The 14,873-nt window shown below is 51.2% G+C and overlaps 1 protein-coding gene across 7 annotated transcripts in view; it reads left to right on the forward strand.

Annotated features, from left to right (window-relative positions):
- EFR3B (EFR3 homolog B) overlaps nt 1-14,873 on the forward strand; it is a 96,607-nt gene that overhangs the window by 69,445 nt on the left and 12,289 nt on the right. For 2 of the 7 annotated variants that reach the window (XM_004005730.6, XM_042245875.2), the window contains 12 exons: nt 2,301-2,450; nt 3,904-4,038; nt 4,485-4,563; nt 5,307-5,442; nt 5,726-5,887; nt 7,121-7,232; nt 7,817-7,868; nt 10,061-10,233; nt 10,757-10,832; nt 11,297-11,458; nt 12,950-13,081; nt 14,485-14,552. In XM_004005730.6, coding sequence (XP_004005779.4) covers nt 2,301-2,450; nt 3,904-4,038; nt 4,485-4,563; nt 5,307-5,442; nt 5,726-5,887; nt 7,121-7,232; nt 7,817-7,868; nt 10,061-10,233; nt 10,757-10,832; nt 11,297-11,458; nt 12,950-13,081; nt 14,485-14,552 — 1,437 coding nt within the window. The remainder of the gene's footprint in view (nt 1-2,300; nt 2,451-3,903; nt 4,039-4,484; nt 4,564-5,306; nt 5,443-5,725; nt 5,888-7,120; nt 7,233-7,816; nt 7,869-10,060; nt 10,234-10,756; nt 10,833-11,296; nt 11,459-12,949; nt 13,082-14,484; nt 14,553-14,873) is intronic. The other 5 variants (XM_042245873.2, XM_042245874.2, XM_042245876.2 and 2 more) reach the window with 5 other exon arrangements.

Raw genomic sequence — 14,873 nt, forward strand, 5'->3', positions numbered from 1 at the left:
TTGATCTCCTTGCAGTCCAAGGGACTCTCAAGAGTCTTCTCCAACATCACAGTTCAAAACCATCAATTCTTTGGCTCTCGGCTTTCTTTATAGTCCAACTCTCACATCTATACGTGACTACTGGGAAAACCCTAGCTTTGACTAGATGGACCTTTGTCGGCAAAGTAATGTCTCTGCTTTTTAATATGTTGTCTAGGTTGGTCATAGCTTTTCTCCCAAGGAGCAAGTGTCTTTTAATTTCATGGCTTCAGTCACCATCTGCAGTGACTTTGGAGCCCAAAAAAATAGTCTCTCACTGTTTAAATTGTTTCCTCATCTATTTGCCATGAAGTGATGAGACTGGATACCATGATCTTAGTCTTCTGAATGTTGAGCTTTAAGCCAACTTTTTCACTCTCCTCTTTCACTTTCATCAAAAGCCTCTTTAGTTCTTTTTTGCTTTCTGCCATAAGGGTGGTGTCATCTGCATATCTGAAATTATTGATATTTCTCCCAGCAATCTTGATCCAGCTTGTGCTTCATCCAGCCCAGCATTTCTCATGATGTACTCTGCATATAGGTTAAATAAGCAGGGTGACAATATACAGCCTTGACGTACTCCTTTTCCTATTTGGAACCAGTCCATTGTTCCATGTCTGGTTCTAACTGTTGCTTCTTGACCTGCACACAGATTTCTCAGGAGGCAGGTATGGTGGTCTGGTATTCCCATCTCTCTCAGAATTTTCCAGTTTGTTGTGATCCACACAGTCAAAGGCTTTGGCATAGTCAATAAAGCAGAAATAGATGTTTTTCTGAAACTCTCTTGCTTTTTCGATGATCCAGCAGATGTTGGCAATTTGATCTCTGGTTCCTCTGCCTTTTCTAAATCCAGCTTGAACATCTGGAAGTTCACAGTTCACGTATTGTTGAAGCCTGGCTTGGAGAATTTTGAGCATTACTTTGCTAGTGTGTGAGATGAGTGCAGTTGTGTGGTAGTTTGAGCATTCTTTGGCATTGCCCTTCTTTGGAAATGGAATGAAAACTGACCTTTTCCAGTCCTGTGGCCACTGCTGAGTTTTCCAAATTTGCTGGCATGTTGAGTGCAGCACTTTCACAGCATCATCTTCCAGGATTTGAAATAGCTCAACTGGAATTCCATCACCTCTACTAGCTTTGTTTGTAGTGATGTTTCCTAAGGCCCACTTGACTTCACATTCCAGGATGTCTGGCTCTAGGTGGGTGATCACACCATCATGGTTATCTGGGTCATGAAGATCTTTTTTGTACAGTTCTTCTGTGTATTATTGCCACCTCTTCTTAATATTACCCTGCTTCATTTTGTACTCCAAGGCCAAATTTGCCTGTGACTCCAGGTATCTCTTTATTTCCTACTTTTGCATTCCAGTCCTCTATAATGAAAAGGATATCTTTTTTTGGTGTTAGCTCTAGTCTTGTAGGTCTTCACAGAACCGTTCAACTTCAGCTTCTTCAGCATTACTGGTCAGGGCATAGACTTGGATTACTGTGATATTGAATGGTTTGCTTTGGAAACCGAACAGAGATCATTCTGTCGTTTTTGATATTGCATCCAAGTACTAAATTCTGGACTCTTTTGTTGACTATGATGGCTACTCGGTTGCTTCCCTTGTAGCTCAGCTGGTAAGGAATTCGCCTGCAATGGAGACCTGGGTTCAATCCCTGGGTTGGGAAGATCCCCTGAAGAAGGGAAAGGCTACTCATTTCAGTATTCTGGCCTGGAGAATTTCATGGGGTCGCAAAGAGTGGGACTCGACTGAGTGACTTTCACTTTCATTGGAGACTGGACCTGTGCAAAAGGGGTCCCCTCTATGCTGTTACTCATGTTCCTCTGATTTCTCAGCCAGCTTGGTCCCAGCCAAGACCCTCTTGTGCCCGAGAGCCTTACAGCTCTGTGCCTCCCCCTCCAGATCCCTTCCCCCTGTAAGTTGCCCTCAGCCCTATTCTGCCTTGTCAGTTCTTGGCAGCCCTTTGGGCTCTTCTGTCTTAGTCTCAAGCTGGAAAAAACCCAGCTGGGTATTAAGAAGCCTGGAGAAAACTGGCACCCTAGGGATGAAACCTGGGTGGTACAGGGCAAGGGCAGTCTAGGAATCTCCAAGACAAGTTAGAAGACATGGCTTTCAGGCAGCCAGCCAGGAGGCCCAGTCACACAAAGAGTAGAAGGTGGGCTCCCCTCTGCCTTTATGGGCATCTGTAAACCCCTCGCTGTGCTCCCCTCCTTGTCCCAGAAGCTGGACTTGCCAAGGTTTGCAGACACCATGGCCCTGTCTCCCTTCTCTTTACAGAATCCGAATGTCAGGCATCAAAGGTCTGCAAGGGGTGGTGAGGAAGACGGTGAATGACGAACTGCAGGCCAATATCTGGGACCCACAGCACATGGACAAGATCGTGCCATCACTGCTTTTCAATCTGCAACACGTGGAGGAGGCAGAGAGGTGAGCAGGCGAGGGAGCGGCTTGCACGGCCAGTCTGCAGCCCTCCCCGGGTGCTCAGCAACCATACAGCTGGGGCTGGTTGGTAAAACCCAGCTCCAAGGCCAGGGATCTTGGCGTCTGTGGCTTGTTCCGCAGCGCATCCAAAGCTGGTTCCTTGGGAACGTTGGCTTTGGCCTTCTGCCAGCCCTCCGTACCCCTTAAGGTCTGCATTCCTGAAGGAAAAGCAGCAATGGTGCTGGGCTCCCTGGGGTGAGTGTGTGCTGAACACAAAGAACCAAGAGTCGGGTTTCCTCAGTCTTTCAAGAAGCAGCAGGACAAGGAAGTTTTTAAATACCAAAAGAACCCAATGCTGGGAGTTAGGGCAAGAGGAGAAGCAGGTGGCAGAGGATGAGATGGTTGGATGGCATCACTGACTCAATGGACGTGAGTTTGAGCAAACTCCAGGAGATAGTGAAGGACAGAGGAGCCTGGTATGCTGCAGTTGATGGGGTTGCAAAGAGTCAAACTTGGCTTAGCAACTGAACAACATGATTCAATTTGCTGAGGAGGGCCCTTCTTCTCCCTCACTTCCTAATGGTGTTTCAGGTCCTTAAAAAATGCCCACTAGCCAACAGCCATTTGACATGAGCTCCAGATACTAGATTTTAATCTGGGAACCCCCAGACATGAATTCATCCTGTTCATGCCACTTGCTCTCTTCCCCTCTGTGAAATGGGATGGAGAGCAAGGTTGCTGGTGCTGTCCACCTCTGCTGTGCATGACACCAAGTGAAGATCTTTTGAGTTCCCCACTTTCTTTCCATTGATACTATGTAACTAGAGCTGGTTGGGAAATTTAGTATGCCCTCTGGTGGTTGTTCCTGAAATAGCATTATCTCTGACAAGCTCCTTGGTGGTCTCAGGTGGTCTAAGGATGAGGAATCCTGGGACTCCCGTCCAGATCTGAGCCCCCTCCCTGTGACTCGGGTACCACTGAGTCACATCCAAGCTAGCACCCGTTTTTCCCTCCTGAGCCTTTCTTTTTCCCTTCCTGCTTTTTGCCCTTGCTCCTCTCTCCCCTTTTCTTTTGCTTTCTCCAACTCTGCCTGCGTCCCTCTCTTCTTATCTCATCTCTTGTCCCTTCCAAAGCCTTGCGGGCATGGAGATACCTGTGGTCTGCACCTCCCCAGGTCCATGGTGCTCCTTCCCACAGAGACCCATCAGGCCTGTCCCTAGGGTGTCCAGAAAAATAAGTTTATCCCTCCTCCTGCCATCTTCCTCCACTCTGGGCTTCTTTACCCCATTTAACTTCTGAGAGCCTGGCCATGCCCCTGTGACCTCACACAGCCTACATCAAGTTCCTGCTTGTCCTCCTGGGTCTGTTTGCATGAGGGAAGCACAGAAAGCCTGCACAAAGCTGACTCTCAGACTGTGCATTCCATCCTTCTTCACCCACGGGCTGTGTGTTTCCACAGCCGGTCCCCCTCCCCTCTCCAAGCACCAGAGAAGGAGAAAGAGAACCCGGCAGAGCTAGCCGAGAGGTGCCTCCGGGAACTGCTGGGCCGGGCTGCCTTTGGCAACATCAAAAACGCCATCAAGCCTGTTCTCATGTGAGTGTTCCCCTTCCCCACCCCCCACCCCCCGGCCTCCAGCTTTGAACTGTTTCAGGTCCAGCACCTCCTTGCTGACTCGGGAGGAGGGAAGTCACAGTTGAGGGGCTGCAGCCAAGTTGGTCCCTTCTCTGTGCCCATGTTCCTCTGCATTGTGGCATCAAAAGCTACCACGTAGTGGCCAAGCACAGTTTTGGGGAGAGGAGTTGGCAGGAGGAGTCCCAAGGCTAAAGGAAGGCGCTCGGCTTCATTCCTGAGTCCACTGCCCCACCCCCTGTTCCTTGCCTTCTCCGCTTCTCTAACCTGATCTGAAAGCCCTTGCTACTTACCTGGAAGCTTTGAGAGGGACTGGGTCTCTCAGGACGGGTTATGTTCCCACCAAGCTTCTCCTCCTTCTTTGCATCACCTGCATTTCATAGTTACTCTCCACGTTTTTTCCCTCACAGCCATCTGGATAACCACTCTCTTTGGGAACCCAAGGTGTTCGCCATCCGTTGCTTTAAAATCATCATGTACTCAATTCAGGTATGATGGTTCTCCAGGTTCAGCTTGTGCCCTTGGCCAAGGGTACTCCTGGGAGCGGGATGGTGCACACCTGGAGAAAGCCAGCCCCTAGTCGTCTGAACTGGTGCTGCCTGACCTAGTCGTGGAGATGGACTGGTTTAAACCATTTTATTTCTAATATGTCACAGACTTATACTTTATAAAACATGAAAAGAATTCCCAGAAAAAGTAAGTGAAAGCCTCATGCAAAATACAAGCCCACAGACCATAATTGGCTGCCGTGGCTTTGTCAGATTGCTCACTCAACACTTGCTCTCAGTTTCTGTCCTCAGCTCAATGTAAATGTAAATGTAAATGTAAATCAGACAGGTCTTGAATTGGCACCAGACCATGGGCCACACTTTATGCAGCACTGGACTAAAGTGCTTGTGGCCCTTACTTTAAGGCCTGGCACCTGGGGGAAATGAAAAGGAAGACAGTATTTTTAAACTGACTTTTGACCCACTGGAAGTGAAAGGGCCCAGGAAATACGTGGAAATCCAAGTCTTCATTGGGATTTGACTCAACTCCTCCTTGGACCAAGGATGGGGGAGAAACTCAGGAAGAGGAGCCAGGGTATCTGGGCGCCACCTCTAGTGCCCGCTAGCTTTGGAACCTCACTTTTTGTCCACACAACTTTGGGTCCTCCTGGAGGGCTGCCCTGGCTCAGAGGCCACGTTGGGGGGGTTGCTGTTTGGGGACCAGCACGTCTTCCTCCCCCCCAGCCGCAGCACTCCCACCTGGTTATCCAGCAGCTCCTGAGCCACCTGGATGCCAATAGCCGCAGCGCGGCCACGGTGCGGGCTGGCATCGTGGAGGTCCTGTCGGAAGCTGCCGTCATCGCTGCCACCGGCTCTGTGGGTAAGGGGGGATCTTGAGCGGAACGGGCGCTGGGAACCCCCTCAAAGACGAAGCACTGCCCTTAGCGGTGGGCTGTCCCTCCTTCCAGAAAAGGGCAAGGGTAGGGAGGTGTCGGAGCGGTTATCCTCAGGAGGAGAACTCAGCCAGGGAAGGTGCGGGGCGGGGGGGCAGAGGAAGCCCCTGGCTGGAAGTGGGTCTGGGCTTGCCCGGTAAGCCTGGGCAGGGAACAATGAGCCAGGAGTGCCAGCCCCAGATGTCAGGTCTTCCACCCTACTGTGCCCAGGGCCCACAGTGCTGGAGATGTTCAACACTCTGCTGAGGCAGCTGCGGCTCAGTATCGACTACGCTCTGACCGGGAGCTACGACGGGGCCATCAGCCTCGGCACCAAGATCATCAAGGAACACGAAGAGCGCATGTTCCAGGAGGCAGTCATCAAGACTATAGGTGGGCCCCGGGAGGGGCGTGGGCCCCGGGAAGGGGACGGCCGGGCCAGACCTGCTGTAGGAGGGGTAGATGGGCGGTCCCCGTTCCCCCAAGGATGTTAGTCCCTGGCTTTGTAGGTTTGTCGTCCACTCAACATCGCGTTGGGGCTCCCCTGGTAGCTCAGCTGGTAAAGAATCCGCCTACAATGCTGGAGACCTGAGTTCGATCCCTGGGTTGGGGAAGATCCCCTGGAGAAGGTCATGGCAGCCCACTCCAGTATTCTTGCCTGGAGAATCCCCATGGACAGAGGAGCCTGGCAGGCTGCCGTCTACAGGGTTGAAAAGAGTCGGACACAGCTGAGCGACTAAGCACGCATGCTCGCACTTGGTGTTAATGCACGGACACTGGAAGAAGTGGAGTCAGCCCACGGTGCTCACAGCTCACAGCTCACATCGTCCCTGGGGCCAGGCCTGAGTCAGATCACAGAACAATCTCCCTGGGTTTCTCAGCCTGGAGTTCAGATCAGAGGCTAAGAGAGGCGAGCTCTTCTTGCACCCCAGTCCCCATTAGGCCTACCTGATCCTTCCACGTGGAGGGGTTCAGTTCAGTTCAGTTCAGTCACTCAGTTGTGTCTGACTCTTTGTGACCCCATGAACCGCAGCAGGCCAGGCCTCCCTGTCCATCACCAACTCCCAAACTCGTCCATTGAGTCGGTGATGCCATCCAACCATCTCATCTTCTGTCATCCTCTTCTCCTCCTGCCCTCAATCTTTCCCAGCATCAGGGTCTTTTCAAATGAGTCAGCTCTTCGCATCAGGTGGCCAAAGTATTGGAGGGGAGGGGTGAGAAAGAAAGACAAAAGGAAGGAAAGAGGACAGGGAGAAAGCTATAGTATGCACATGGACACTCTGAAGTCCACACGTGATCTTAAGGGCTCAGAGTCTCCCTGCTCCAGTGCCACTGGAGCATCCCCTCTAGGTCCCACACCTTCACCACAGCCACGGGAATAACAGGTCAGGGACAGGAGCCTGGAAGAGTCACCACAGCCACGGGCATAACAGGTCAGGGACAGGAGCCTGGAAGAGTCGCCACAGCCACGGGAATAACAGGTCAAGGGATAGGAGCCTGGAAGAGTCGGCTGGCACTCCTCACAGTAGTTTGTTCGGCTGAAAGGCTGAGCAGGGCCCCCCCGCCTTTTCCCCGCAGCTGCCAGCCTTACCAGAGCCAGCCCTCTCCTCTGTCATTTCCCCGCAGGCTCCTTTGCCAGCACATTGCCTACTTACCAGCGCTCCGAGGTGATCCTCTTCATCATGAGCAAGGTTCCACTGCCTTCCCTGCACCACCCCATGGAGACGGGGAGGACTGGGTAAGTCTACCCTGCCTTCGTCTCCCTTCTTAGACTCCACCAACTCCCCTTCCCACGTTTCTCGGCTCTCTCCCTTTCCACCTCAACTTTCCTGGTTCTGCCCTCACACGTCTTTTCTCATTCTACTCGCAAATCCCTCCGCAGCCTTTCGTGGGCCTTTGGATCCTACGTAACTCCACTGACTGTCCCATCAGTAACAATCGCCCACCTTGAGGGGTGTGTGTGCGCTAAGTCGCTTCGGTCGTGTGCTACTCTTTGTGACCCCATGGACTGTAGCCCACCAGGCTTCTCTGTCCATGGAGATTCTCCAGGCAAGAATACTGGAGTGGGTTGCCATGACCTTTTCCAGGGGATCTTCCCCACCCAGGGATTGAACCTGCATCTCTTTACATCTCCTGCACTGAGAGGCTGGTACTTTACCACTAGCTGGTCAGCGTCCTTCCTCTGGAAGTCACTGTCCTGGGTAACCCAGCAAGTTTAGCCTCATGGAGAATATAATCACAAGACAGAACTGGGCACACAAGTGCGGGGTCGTCTGTATCTGCACCACCATCCTGGTGATCGTCTGTATCTCTGATCTATAGGGAGAACAGGAATCGACTGACCCAGATCATGCTGCTGAAATCCCTCCTTCAGGTAAGCCTCTTCTGTCCCCGTTCCTGCTCTGCCTCTGCAGGAGGCAGCTCCTTCCAAGGGGCCAATAGAAGGCAATCACTTTCTGTTGTGCAGGTTGCACACTGCACAAACATGCCCAGCCAAAGGGGTGACTAGGGGACTGACTCTAACCTGTGTTCCACTCACTAGGCAGGCTGGGCACCCACAAGGCTGGGTTATCCAGAGCAGGCAGGACACCTGTTTCTAACTTTCACAAAGGTGCCTTCTCAGCTACTGATGGTCTTGTCACTCAAACCTTATCTCTGGATTGAGATGGAATCTCCTGGTCCCTGCCCTTTCTCCTTCCAAGTACCTCACCAGGTCCCCTCCACCTGTTTCTCCCTTGGCATTTATGCCCACCTCAATCTCCCAGTTACCATCTTTCCCTTTATCAGTTTTTTAAAAATAATAACTATAATTATTTTAGGTAATTTAATTTTAAAATTATCTTTTAAATTTTTTGGCCATGCAATGTGGCTTGCAAGATTTTAGTTCCCTGACCAGGGATTGAACCCGGGACTCAAAAGTGGAAGTGCCAAGTTCTAACTAACCATTGGACCGCCAGGGAATCTCCGCCCCTACCCTTCACTTAGCAATATTTTTGCATTTGTCTTCTTTCCATCTTTGCAGCCATCACTGGAGCCTAGATTTATTGTTCTCAAATGCCATTCCCGTGACCAACTTGTTTACTATATAGAGTCCCTAGAGACTTTGAACCATCAGTTTGAGTGAGGTCCTAGAATGTGTATTTGTAACAGGTGCCTCAGGTATTTTTGTGAACAGCCCTGGCCTAAACTCTGGACATTTCACAACTAGATTACTCTCTTGGTTTCTCCCTCCCTCCTTACTGCTGCTGCAGCTAAGTCGCTTCAGTCGTGTCCGACTCTGTGCGACCCCATAGACAGCAGCCCACCAGGCTTCCCCGTCCCTGAGATTCTCCAGGCGAGAACACTGGAGTGAGTTGCCATTTCCTTCTCCAAAGCATGAAAGTGACCCCATGGACTGCAGCCTACCAGGCTCCTCCATCCATGGCATTTGCCAGGCAAGAGTACTGGGGCAGGTTGCCATTGCCTTCTCCCCCTCCCTCCTTACCAATCTTAAATTCAACCAAGAATTTTCTAGAAATGTTGCTCCTTGTTAAAGAGTCAATCTCAGTTTCCAATTGATGTACATCCAGATGTCAAACTTCTCAGATTGAAATTGGAAGACCCTCCATACCCATTCCCTCCCCTAGAACTTCCATGTCACCCCCAACCTGTCTCTGCGCTAACCATGCTAGTCAGCACAGCCCCCTCGCTCCTGATCAGGCCTACTGTCCCCCTTCCCAGCCCACACCTTTCATGTCACCCCTTGTTATAAAGGCTTTTCCTGCTGACACCCGCATCTGGCTACCTCCTTGGTCTATGTATTCCTGCCATTTCTTTGCTGAGTTTACCCTCTTTGATTTGTACCCAGCATCTTACCAAGGTGGTGGTTGGGGACACACCTTAAATACACACCACTGCAGTGAACACTGATGTCACCAGGCTTTACCAGAGCCTCAAGGGCCTGCTGAATCATCAAAGGCATTGTTTTGCGATACGGACTTAACAATAAATCTGTTTGGCTGCTTTTTGACAATATCACGGATGAGATGTCTCAGTATGCCAACAGGCTTTAATCCAAAGACCACCATCATGGCCTAGCTAGAAGAGGTGTAAACAAACTCTATGTGTGTTCTCTGACTGTGACTATGTCTGTGGGTTCTAATTCGTCGGCCCAGCTGTAAGTTCTTCCACTATCTCTCCTTTTGTTTGTGGCTGTCCGTGCTCCTGATGAAGTGTGTTTATGGTGAACATTCACCGTGTGTGCCTTACTGGGCTGGAACTTTAGGTTCAGATACTCTCTGGCTTCTTGCTCCCCTCCAGTGCTCACCCTCTGCTTGCTTTTAGCAGCTTAATGTCCCTGGATACTGTCCCCATCTGCTCAGCTAAACTGAGCTGAGCAGGTCGCCTCAGTAGATGTTGGAGGGTTCCCCAAAGCTGCCTACAGTGAAGGACAGGGGGAACTGGACTGGGAGATGTTTAGAGAGGATGAATGCTTGGGACCCAGCTCCTGCTGGCTGCTTCTCCATCTCCTCACTGCTGCCAGGAGGACCAGTGTTCCTAGGCATGTCATCCCGGACTCTCTTGCAGGTATCCACTGGCTTCCAGAGCAACAACATGATGTCAGCTTTGCCCAGCAACTTCCTTGACCGCCTGCTCTCCACCGCCCTCATGGAGGACGCAGAGATCCGTCTCTTCGTTCTAGAGATTCTCATCAGTTTCATTGATCGTCATGGCAACCGTCACAAGTTCTCTACCATCAGGTGAACTTAGGGTCTCCCCCCACCTCAATTTGGTATGTGATGGGGAAGAAGGCTCCCATTAGGGTCTCACACTCAGGTGGGAGGACAGTGCAGATCTTCATCGGGGACCTCTCACCAGGGAGTTGACCATGGACGTGGCCCCAAGGTTCTTGTGAGGGCAGGAGACTGAAAGGGTGCTTGCGTCTAAAGGAGCAAGGGAGGGAGTAGAGATTTGGGAGATAAAGAGCAGGTACTCACGGGAGCTCTTTGGTAGGAAGGGAAGAAGAGGATGCTGGGTTATCAGTAGACTCGGGGCAGAAAGGGACGAAAGAAAGTGAAGAAGAAGGTAATCTGGATCAGTATTTAAGAAAAAAATGAGACAGGAGCTTGAGGACTTGAGCGAAAGTGGCGATCAGGCTAAGAAGGGTGGGAGGACACAGGGAGACATTGATACAACTAAGGACTGGGGCAGGGCTCAGGGATACCACGTGAGCCCTGCTGGCCTCACACCAGGGCTCAGGTGACCCCTCACGTCCCCTTGCAGCACCCTCAGTGACATCTCTGTCCTGAAGCTGAAAGTGGACAAGTGCTCCCGGCAGGACACCATCTTCATGAAGAAGGTTAGCAAGCGTGACCTCAAGACACAGTGAAACCTGGGTGGGTCAGGCCCTGTGGACCCCAGCCTTCCAGCCCCCAAGTCACCACTGGCCATGCCTACAGAGCCCGCTTCCTCCTGTCTATGATTCGTCAGGATGACCAGCCGACCCCTCTAGGGGGTCAAGCCCCCAGGTCATACTCATCCCAAGCCAGAGGAGGACCATTGCTTGGCCATCTTCCCCTATGTTTGGGCAGCAGCTTCTGTTGCTGGTTTCACTGGCCCCGCCTTCCCTAAGCACATATTCCTACATGTGCTCCATTCCCGGGGGTCTGCTTTAAAGGTAGCCTGTCCCTGAGGGCGGAGAGGGAGGGTACAGGAGGAAGGAGGTGGAGCTGCACCACCCCCTTCAGACTGCTCTTCCGTAGCCCTGGCCCCTCCTGTGCCCATCCACCGTGGCCTTGCTCCCACCTTCACCCACTTCTCCAGCACTCCCAGCAGCTCTACAGACACATCTACCTGAGCTGTAAGGAGGAAACGAACATACGGAAGCACTACGAGGCGCTCTACGGCCTGCTGGCGCTCATCAGCATCGAGCTGGCCAATGAGGAGGTGGTGGTGGACCTCATCCGCCTGGTGCTGGCCGTCCAGGTGGGGCCTGGTGTGGGCAGGACACAGAGGTTAGGGTCAGGGGAGGGGACCTGTTTGGGCCAAGCACTAATGAGAGTGCCCAGTGGCCACTGTTTTAACTACCATGTTTTGGAGCCCAGGTATGTTGCATTCTTGGTCGGCCATTCCTCTGAAGACCACAAACCACGGTCCTGCTGGGGTAACCACCAAAGAATGCTGAATTCATGGCTTTGACCCATCCTCAGACTAAAGGAGACCCAGGGAACAGGATCTTTCAAAAACATCACTCACCCTTAGTATTTCAGGATTCTTGCAAGGCCTGAATGAGGCTTCATGGATTACCAAGAGAGTAGTCATAGCCTGGTGCTGTGCTTAGTCGCTCAGTCCAACTCTTAGCCCCTCTCGTGACCCTATGGACTGTAGCCCGCCAGGCTCCTCTGTCCATGGAGATTCTCTAGGCAAGAATACTGGAGTGGGTTGCCATGCTCTCTTCCAGGCGATCTTCCCAACCCAAGGATCAAACCCAGGTCTCCCTCATTGCAGGCAGATTCTTTACCATCTTAGTCACCAGGGAAGCCCAAGAATACTGGAGTGGGTAGCCTATCCCTTTCCAGGGGATCTTCCCAACCCAGGAATTGAACTGGGGTCTCCTGCATTGCTGGTGGATTCTTTACCAGCTGAGCTCCCAGGGAAGGAGTGATCCCCAAACAAACTTGTTTATCTAAACGTCACCTGGTTCCCAAAACTGGCTGTGCTTTCAGAATTGCCTTAAACACTTATTAAAAATATATAATCCCCATACTGTACCCAAGTTCGGGGACCTAGAGATTCAACAAGTCCCCGTCATGACTCCCAGGCAGCCAGTGTGGCGCTAGATAGGGTTTAGACTTCCAAGGTCTGCCCGGGTGAAAATACACTCCCCAGAATACTAAGAATTGGAGCAGATTCTTAAGACCTCAAAGGCCAGGGTCTGTAGAGTCCTGAAGCTAAGTGGGCATCATATTCTGAGTGGTGGTGAACCTGGGAATTCTGTCAGGGAGACTCTTTAGCTACCTGCTTGATGGTGCTAAATCCTGCAAGACCAACCCCGATGCTATGATAGTCTTCATTCTAGAGTATGAGATTCCTCTGTGTCCCAGCCCCTAGTGACTCTCATAGCTTTGTCAATTTAACGTGTGAATCCAGTCCTCCAAGAATTATCCGAGGTCTGTAATGAAGGGAACATCATCCTTGAAGTGGGGATTCATGAGGGTTTGGACAATCAAGGTCGCTACAGCTGGAACTGCAAAGTGGGCATTGAGGTTATCGCATCTCCCCTCAAGTACTTATGGGCATCCAGCTCATGGATTGTTCTAGGGACCGTTTGCTTCAGTGACTTCTGTCCCCCAGAACGCTATGGGACAAATGCGGGAAGAGACTTCGTCTAGAATGTTGGGTCATCTCTAAGGGAGGTTGGGAGAGGTTGGTGGAGAGTGGGCACCCATATGGGTTGTCCCCTCTGTCTTGTCCTAGGATGTGGCCCAGGTCAATGAGGAGAACCTGCCTGTTTACAACCGCTGTGCCCTCTACGCACTGGGCGCCGCCTACCTGAACCTTATCAGCCAACTCACGACAGTGCCTGCCTTCTGCCAGCACATCCATGAGGTTGGTGTCCTCATGACCCCAAGAGCTCAGGAGGCTCTTGACTTGGGGTTTCCCCAAAAAACCTTTTGCTGAATTGTATGAGCTCCGTGCTTAGTCCAGGCATGAGAACTAATGATGAGAAATTCCGAGCAGAGCATCTCCTACTGCAGGACATGACATAGCAGGGTGGGATCAGACATAGTCAGTATCCTGTACCTCTTCCCAGCCTGCTACCTGCCCCCCACCCCGTACTTCCTGCCCCTCTATCCCCCCCTCACTCCCAGAAGCACACATGTACACACCTCTCAGGTCATCTGGGACTGAAACTACATTTAATAAGTATTTTTGTTACATCACAAAAGCAGTGTGAGTAGGGTAGTGAACATCCACACAGCTATCACACAGATTAAACACTTATGAAGGTTTTTCCACATTTGCTTCATCTGTCTCTCTTTCTTTTCCTCTGCTGAAATATGCTTAAACAAACCTTGGTTATCACGTCATTTCACCTCTAAATACATCAGTATTCATATCTAAAAAAATATGGACAACTTCCTGCTCAATTGCTATGCTATTTACATAATGAAAGTATTAATTAAATGACTGATTATGCCTTGGTATTATCTTATAGCCGGTCTACAATCCAATGTTCTCAGTTATTGCAAAAAGATATTTTAAAACATACTGAACTGTAGAATGATATCATATGTAGGGTTAACTTTACACCAGCAAAACAAAAGTAAACAAGAAAGCCTAGGTCTCGGCTAACCTGACCCGCTGGGGGGCATGGAGGAAGGTGCTACAGCACCTTTGCTGTGCCAAAGACCAGCCTGAACGAAGCAGGACCTTGCCAGCCGTGGGCTGGTCCAGGAGGACAGGAAAAGCAATGCTGACATCCTCTTCAGCACAAACAGTCGCCTCGGGGCTTCCTCACCTCCTGCATGTACTTTGATGCCAACTGTCCTCCCACGTCTCACCATCTTAATAGCTGTCACTTTTCTTGTTAAAAATTTGCAAAGGATGATGAGGGAAACTCACTGTGTCACTTTCCATCAGGATGCTTTGCGGTGCCTCTGGGTTTGGGGAACAGTGCGATCTGTGCTTCCTCTCTCATGTATAAACAGAAAACAGGAATAGGACATGGGAGCAAGACGCTGACTCTCCTGGGAGCAAAGTCCCCTGCCTATGGCAGACGTTTAGTGCGCGTGTGTCACTGGAGACAGCTTGAGCAGTCCTCCTGGGCTTCCTGAGCTGCCCCGAGGTCTTGGTTGGTCTGAGTTTCTCCCTCAGCTCTGGGTGCTCTGCCAGGGACTGTGTGGGAGGAAGGAAGTGCTCTGTTGGGGCGGGAGCTCTTTCCTTGGCCCATTTGCATCTCCCTCTCCCTACTGAACTCAGCTCTTCTCTTGATTCCTCCCAAACCTCAGGTGATAGAGACCAGGAAGAAAGAGGCCCCATACATGCTTCCAGAGGACGTGTTTGTGGAGAGGCCCAGGTGAGCATCACAGCGGGGACATGGTCAAGGAAACTCTCAGGGCATCTGAGCAAGAAAGTGGGGGTGATCTGAGGCCAGAGACTCGGGCTTCTGTGAGCTCACAGACAGAAAATGGACCCTGCCTGTGACGCAGAAGTCCTGGGTCAAGTTTAATCCCCCTCATGTGACCGTGATCCCCACCTTGCACTATCTCAATGTGCTGTATGATAGAGTATGGGATAGAGCCTCTGGGTACTTTGGCCAAGCCCAGGGGAACATATCCTGGAGAAGCCTCTCCACCAATCCAAGCGGCCAGCGTCACTTCAACATCAGGGGAACTCA

The sequence above is a fragment of the Ovis aries genome, chromosome 3, assembly GCF_016772045.2.
Source record: "Ovis aries strain OAR_USU_Benz2616 breed Rambouillet chromosome 3, ARS-UI_Ramb_v3.0, whole genome shotgun sequence".
Classification (NCBI taxonomy): domain Eukaryota; kingdom Metazoa; phylum Chordata; class Mammalia; order Artiodactyla; family Bovidae; genus Ovis; species Ovis aries.